Source organism: Cuculus canorus, chromosome Z, assembly GCF_017976375.1.
Source record: "Cuculus canorus isolate bCucCan1 chromosome Z, bCucCan1.pri, whole genome shotgun sequence".
NCBI classification, from domain to species: Eukaryota; Metazoa; Chordata; class Aves; order Cuculiformes; family Cuculidae; genus Cuculus; species Cuculus canorus.
Genome location: NC_071441.1, coordinates 34,662,408 through 34,670,462, shown reverse-complemented (window position 1 = coordinate 34,670,462; position 8,055 = coordinate 34,662,408). Strand labels below are relative to the sequence as shown.

At 36.4% G+C, this 8,055-nt stretch overlaps 1 protein-coding gene across 1 annotated transcript in view; it reads right to left on the bottom strand.

The window, feature by feature from the left end:
- Window positions 1-2,738: 2,738 nt before the first annotated feature.
- CDC42SE2 (CDC42 small effector 2) overlaps window positions 2,739-8,055 on the bottom strand; it is a 33,645-nt gene continuing 28,328 nt past the window's right edge. The window contains exons 3-4 of the mRNA XM_009566353.2: window positions 5,027-5,144; window positions 2,739-4,591 (exon numbers count right to left, since the gene is read on the bottom strand). Of these exons, the coding sequence (XP_009564648.1) occupies window positions 5,046-5,144 (99 nt within the window). The 3' untranslated portion in view covers window positions 2,739-4,591; window positions 5,027-5,045. The remainder of the gene's footprint in view (window positions 4,592-5,026; window positions 5,145-8,055) is intronic.

Here is an 8,055-nt window from a genome sequence, read left to right as displayed (position 1 = left end):
GAAAAGAGTAATTGGCTTGGAACCTACTACCTAAAACAGTGAAAAATGAACAAGCCTTATTCCATTGAGCTCTGGTTTTGTGGCTGTTGCCAATAGCTCTTTGAAAAAAGCGCCACGGGGAATTGGCCCGAGTACACTGCTTGGACATCTATTAAAGCTTACCCTTCTCCTCCACTTAGTCTCTTTTCTTTTCACTCACACACTGTTAATAATCTGCCCTCCCTGTTGTCCTTTATCTTTCCAAACCCAGTGTTGCTTGTTTGAAATGTGATTGTTGATTTCTCATTTCCACCTTCTGAAATGTTTTTTCTCCTTCAGGAATATGCATTGAAACTCTGCACAAGGCCCCACAACCACGCGTTATCTCCGCTGTTCAATGCATACACCCTAGACATAAGATGATTTCTACTACTCCAGTACGTGAAACTGCAGTAATTTGTAAAAGCTGCGGACTGCCAAAATGTACATTATCCTTAACGACCTGGATAGTGTACTCTTCTTCAAGAATTATGATTCTTTGCATGTTTCATTGCTCCTATAAAGATTATTTCCTAAGAAGTGTTTCAGAACAGTCATTTCCCTAGTGCCATCCCATTTCATGAAATCTGAGGCCTTCAAAATCAATTCCAAGTAATAATCATCTTCTTCACAGAGGTGATGTTTTAAGAACTGTCGTGGCATCACAACCTATCTCACCCATTCATGGTGAGAGACAGCAGGAAAAGCTCCCGAAAAGCAGGTGAACTTCAGAAAGAAGGTAGTGCTGTGCTGATTATCATTGTTGCATCTCCTTACCGTTAGGAGAATAGTTTTGCTGCAACCAGCATGTTTTTCTAGATCTCATACAAAAGAAGGCTCAAACTCTCATTCCAAATACTAAGTCTACAACATCTTTTATTCTGAAAGCGTTTTGTATTCTGATGTAATTTTTGTGCTCACAGAATTGCATTATACCACTGAATCAGCAATTTAGTCCAGATTTCCTCATCTGATCTGGTTAATGACTGGTTTTAGGGAGTAAGAAAACTTCAAAGAGTAATGAGTGCATAACAGTAATAATATGCATAATTGTGCATAGTCTTCTGTGATTAGTTGGGATCATCAAAAATGGTATAATAATAAGGAATGGTCATTTTAATGTTGAAAATCAAATAAATGCAGTATCCTCAAACTGCAGAATCTAGGATCACAATCACTATGAAATCCTCAGCAAAGGTTTTTGCTCTGTGTTAATGTGTACTACCCAAGCCTCTTCCATTAAACTGTTTTCACAAATACAAAAACTTTAATAAACTATCTTTGTTGAACTCTATGCTGCTTCCTAAACATTTCAGAAGCAGACACAGTAAATTGTTGTAAGCCATATAAAGAGATAAAGTACAGTCAATTCATGTTTTGAATGACATGCATAGAGATCTTCATAGAAGATGGAGACCAGGAAATACAACAAAGTGCTGTGCATCTATACAATCCTTGCAAAGCTCAAAAATTGCTTTCTATTCTCTAGAAAGGGGATCTATTCATATTGGTATACTCAAAATACAGATAGCTTGAAAATTAGACTTTGAAATTCAGTATTGTATTTAACTGAGTGTGTCTGTCCTGTCCTCTCCTCCCCCCCAAAAAAGACAAGTAATATTGAAATCAGAATAATTGTGTTATGGTGAAACTTGTCTTGTACTTTTTGGAAAAGAAATATTGGTAATAATGTGTCATTATGTAGACAGGGCAAAATTTCCTAAGAACATAATATTCTGGATCTGAAGGATGGAGTTTTTTTGGTCTGTCAAATCATGGCGGAGTACAGCACTACTTGGGAACAAGACTACATTCAGAAACTTGGTTGCTAATGCAGCACCTTCTCACTTAGAAATAAAAAAAGGCACAAAAAGGATGAATTGGTTCATACCACTGCTTTAGCCAGCTAAACAGACTAAAGACTAAGCATAAACAGTCTGGCTCCTTCTTTAAGAGATCAAAACTCTTATTTTTAGAGCTGGTTATATTAAAACATTTGCTCTTCCAAGACACACCTCGATGGACAGTATTAAGCTTGTATACCCACAACAATTAAAGAAAAGAACCCTCCAGCTGATTGAAACCTCATGGCTTTATCTTATCTTTCTTTCCCTTTAGAACTATCTTTTTTCCTCAACTGCCAATTTTAAGAACTTGCCATGAGCTAAAGTATTCATTATCAGTCTTTAACATAATGTAGCATGAACTTTGAAGTAGTAAATTAGTGCTTAAGGAATTAAATTCGAGAGTATCAAAGATAAAAATTAATTGAGCCAAATATAGAGTAGACAATACTGTGCCTTGCAGGTATGTTTAATGTGTGCATATTACAGCGATCAGCTGTACAATTAAGTCTTCCATTGACCACCACTGTAATCTGCCTCACAATCAATAAAGTAACACACATAACACTTGCAATCAAAAGGAAAAAAATCCTGTATATAAAGGTTTCTAATGCATTTTCAAGAAACGTTCCCTCGAAGATTCTTGCTGAAGCCCCTGGTACACATGCTAAATCAATGCAACAAAACTGCCTATAAAATGATGTTTTAATACACCTGCCAAGTAAGGGGTCAAGTGGCATGAAAAAAAACTCAAGTCTGCAAAGTTCTTATTGACACTCTCTCTTCAGAGGATTTTCACCACAAATTTGTCCACAGGCTGCAAGTGTTTTTATAACGCAACTGTAACGTACAAAAAAAGAAAAAGGGTAGGCCACCAACTGAAAGAAAACATTTATTGAATCAAAGTCAATACTTTCCTTTTAATATCTACAAGCCAACACCAAACTGACTTTATTCAAGAATGAACACAATGTACAAAAAAAGAATGTCTGTTATAAAAATACGTCAATTTTTTTTTTGACAAGTGCAAGATAGGTTTGGCAAGCAAATTTAAGCCTCTGTTAGCAATGTCCAAGTTAAACTAATTTTGTAATCATAATATATTTAAGATGCTTTGATAAAGTGGCATTGGAAATGCTGACCCCTAAAAAAAATATCATTGCATTGCCATGTGTTTATGCACCCAGGTAAATGAACATCTTGATCTTCTGTCATCACAAATTGGTACCTTCATCAGTTAAGACTATCCAACTTAATTTGAACTATTCAACCAGAAAATCGACACCTACCACGGCAGTACAACTTGGGGAAGGCAAACTACCTCCCCGGCTCTGTACTTTTTGTGTTTGAAAATCGAGAGAGAAGCAGGGAGGTTCATACATGTTTAAATCAACCTGACAGCTGTTGGAATGTGAAACCAGGGAAAGGTTGCAAAAAGAATAAAGAATCATTTATGACAGCAATCTATACATAAAAATGGACCTGACTAGGCTCGGTTATGCCTTACTTGTTTGGATTGGTTTTTTTCATGTAAAAATTTAACTCAACCAGGGCTAAAATCACTTACTTCTCTCAAACTACCAACAAGGAGGAAAAAAGGGGCAATTTACAGAGATGATCTGAAAACAGTGCAATTTTAAAATACAATTTAACAACGTGTGAAAGAAACATGCTTTGGAACCTGAGCAAAAGGCAGTTTACTGTCTTAGTAAAAAGTCACCCTGTATGTTGTTTTCATTGGCATCTGTTCTGCCAGATTAGCATGTTGATTTTAGCAACTTTCATGGCCCCATAATATTTCATACACAGAAACTGCCAACTACTTTGAGAGGTTTACTAAACTTTTCAGCTAATATTGCAGGCAGTCTGACATGCTGCTACTGGAAATGACCATACAGCCTAAAATTAAGAAAAACTGTAGAAGGAAAAAGAAGCAGCCAAACATGATGCTTTTTTTTTAAATAGACTAAAGCATTTTCACAACACTCAGATAAGGTACTACACTGGTCTACAGTCTCAGGGTCAGCTCTTTCAAAATAAATATACTGAACATTTACAACAAATGCCTCATGAATGCAAGCTCTCTCTGTGTTATTTCCAAGATAAAATAAAGACATAACTCTGGAGCAGCTGAGTTACAAGTCCTTGTTCAAAAACAGGCATGACTTGGTGCTACAGCAAATTTTTCACCAGTCTGCAGTAAGCAATTTTTTTTTTAGCTAGCACCAAGCTGGCCACCATACAAAGCAACCTCACATAGCATGCAGTCATCTACTCTGCTGATTTTGTATGAAATAGTCATTCATGCTTTCAAAAATGGGTATGAACAACAGATGATTGAAGACATGAATGGAAACTCACTCATTTCTAAATTATTCGAATGGAGAAATTATTCAAAGATTAAAAAACAACAGAATGTTGCACATTAGTATTTGTGAGGGATGAGGGAAGCTAAGACTGGTGCTTTAATTTGCCTTAAAACAAACAAAAAGCTAAAAACAATCCTAAACAGCCATACGTTCATGATACTTATAAAGGCCAATGAGTACATGCCACTGAAAGGCACGGTCGGACCAATCTGATATGGCATCATCAGAGCAGAACAGCAACTTTCACTGGAGTAATCATAAAGAGCAATGAGCCATCACTTCTCCGGTCACGAGCACAGAAAGCAGTCACCAAGGCAAAAGAGGGGACACAGGAAAGAAGATACAGGAACTCACATAAATCTGGAAGACAGAAAACACACATTAAACTGAGTTTTGATTATTCTGAGTGACCATTCTGCTACTGAAACACTGCATTCATTGATTTAACACCATAAAAATCAGGCTTAAATGGACTGAACTGTGGTAAAAATGGTAGCCTAATTATATCACAAAATTCTTTTGAAATTTGTTAAACAACTAAGTTCATTTGCAAAGACCTGCCCACAGCATCATCTTAGGTATAAAATAGATTTACAGATAGACTGATGCAGTCAAGACAATCTCTTGCTAAGTCTGTAAAAAATTAACATGCTTACGTATACTGAACATTGGATTTCTTACTCAGAAACTCATTTTAAAACTGGGCACCATAAAGACACAACTATTTATAGGAAGCAGTATGATTGTTCTTCCTACTACTCTAACAGTGCCAAAAAAGCAGAGTGCAATACTTACTGGAAAGTTTTCCCCAGGGCTATCCTGCCTTTGTATCTACAAGCTGCATCTGAACATTTGCAGACATGCCACCTCCATAGCCTCCCTTGGACTGCATTTGATTCTGAATGGAGCTGACCTGGGGATATAAGTGGAAGCGGGACAGAGAAAACAAGAAAGGCACTTAATGAGCTATGGAATCTTCTTGCATCCCAATTTTATTTCTTGTTTAGGTTTGATTTTCAAGGGCTCTTTTACTGTTAAAGCTACATTACTTTTGTATGAGGACACACACAGCATAGGCTTGCTGGAATTTTCACTTCTGCAGGCATCTCAGCAGGAGAGGGAGAAGAACTGGTGCTGAGGCAGACGTTTTTCCTCTCTCCCAATGAAAACTAGCTGATTCAGGCTTTTCCTGAACCACTAGATACTCAAAAAAAATTAATCAAATGTCTTACCGGTATCCAACTCCACTCTGTCTGACAAGCTATAATTTATCTTGTTGTATGGAAAATGTTCTTTGCCAAATATGATAAACCAAAGAAGTTGACACAATCACTGTAAAAATGTAACAACTTACAAAATATCTGGATAGTATCTGCACGGTATGGCTAACTTCAGATAATTAACAAAGGCTTTTCTAAACCAAAACCTCAATTATATAAGACATTATTTATCTGTTCATGTAATAGCACACACTGCTTTCCTTAATTGCTACTATTCCTTTAAATGGCAGGATATGTATTGTTTTGACCACACTCAATCTATCAAATTCCCTGGAAATAGATTATTTGAAGATATTTTTAGCCTGATGCAAATAAATACATAAAGGGTCTTCCTTCCCAACAAAGACATGCACATCCCTCTATGGCTTTCATTGCCTTCATCAGCAAATAGGATGGGCATCAATAGTTCTTTCCTGCTTGTCTTGCATGAATCAAACTAGTCATCTCCAAGTGCCTGCAGGAAGCCAAATTCAGCCTTAAAAGTTCAGCCTTTTTCTCTCTGTACCCCAGAGCATACATAATAAGTATACAACGAGCACAAAATAACACAATCATTCAGGCTACAGCTTCTGAAAACAAGTTTGCAGCAAAGCTTATGCTTGCAGCACACCACTTGCAATTATTATTGTATATTCCTTCACAGAGATGTCAAAACATCACTAGAAAGCTGTATTAAAACAGCACTGGAGAAGTATTTTCAAATGGCTTGCATGATATTTTCCCCATCTACAAAAAAGACAAAGTATACTCTTTACTACAGCAAAGCAAAACACGTGTGCACACACAAAATGAATCAGCACAACTCTTTCTTACACACTGTTTCTCAAGCTAATGTAAAAAAAAGAGCCTGTTCTAGGATCTTTGCCTTCAAGAGTAAGGCATATTGCAGTGCTGTGCAAATGATCCGATTTTATGCTTTTAAGTAGCACAATGCAAACCCATCTTCTACCTGGGCACTTTGCTCAAATAAGTGATACAGCTGCAGCAAAGCAACATTATATTCACATTTTTCTTTAGGGAAAAGTGTTAAAACTCTATAGTGAGTCTGACATCAGAGACTACAAACTCAATAAGGAAGTGTGGAGAAGTGCAACCACACTCGTGGTTGTGTTTAAGACTTTTCACTTTTCACCAAGCTGATCATCTTCTTCACCAAGCATCTTCTGTGGCACACTGGAACAAAAGGTGTTTGAATTTGATCTTTTTTTCCCTCAAAAAATAATTAATCTACATGTAAATATATTCATAAGAATTACTTTAGGATGGCATTAATTTCATCTGAATGAACCCTGACAGTAGTCAAAAGAGCTAGAAAACATTTCCAGGCCATGTCACCTTCCAACCCGACAATTTGCCTATAGGACTTTAAAATGTTGGAGAACACAAATTACAAGGCTAAAGTGTAAATTTTTATGACTATTTCTTCTAAAGGTTAAAATAATCTCTCTGATTGTTCAGTCACACACATAGATGTTTATGTTAGTGAGTAAAGGAAGCATTGTGTAAAATGTATAGGCTGTTACACCAAAAGCGAAGAGAATACAGCAAATTAAACTTCACTACATTAACAGTTCAGTGTCTTTTTCGTACATGAAAACTAATATATGAGACTGTTAAAAACTGTTAAAAGCACAGAGTAAAAAGCAGGTCTAACAATTGTAAGTTAAAATGTAGAATTCTTTCTGAAGCACGCTCCTTTTGAGGTAGTTTGAGCTACAAGAACAAGCACCATGAAATGCAGTTATTTTTTTCTTTATCAAAGACATCATTGCCTTCCTTTAATCATACATAACAGCAAGGTTCATCCCTCTTATGCCTAATTTAGATTGGAAAAGGACTTAAAGATTTTGGAGGGGAAAGACAATTGTACCAATTAAAGATCATAGAATCTGCTGTGATGCTTATCTACCTCATTAATTTCCTTCTTTTCTTTCCCTCCCTTTTAGAATTAGGGAATAGCACAGATGGTTCTTCAGAAAGAAAACAACGGAAAGCTACGAAAAGGACAGAATACATGAAATAAAGACTAAACTGAGGCATATGAAGCAGAAGAAGAACGTAAGAGGTTTCACTATGGCATATGAAGGTAAAATAAAAAAGAAAGTGATACGAATAGAAACAAAGTGCACAGACAGCTCCTACTACTTAGGTATAACTTTGACAAAGGAGCAAGGCACTCTACAGAGAAGACAAACAGAAAAGCAAAATGTTTCAGGAGTCAGTAAATTACTGTACTCAAAATCATAAGAACATCTAACAAAAAACAATGCTAACAAAGAAAAACCGCACAGAGCAAGATTGTGGGTGAAGAACCAAATCTATATGAGAAAAGCTAATGAAATCTCAGGACGCCCTCCTAGTGTATTCAGAACAGCAAGTGCATAAGGAGGATCACAAAGGAGTATAACGTCCACACTTATAAAGAAAATCAAGTAGCACAAAACCATGTGGTGTTTTAACACTGTAATCTTGGGATTTAGACTGTGAAGAATGAAGGTGACCAGATGCAAGTCACCACAGAACAGAAAGGAAAATAAGCAGTGT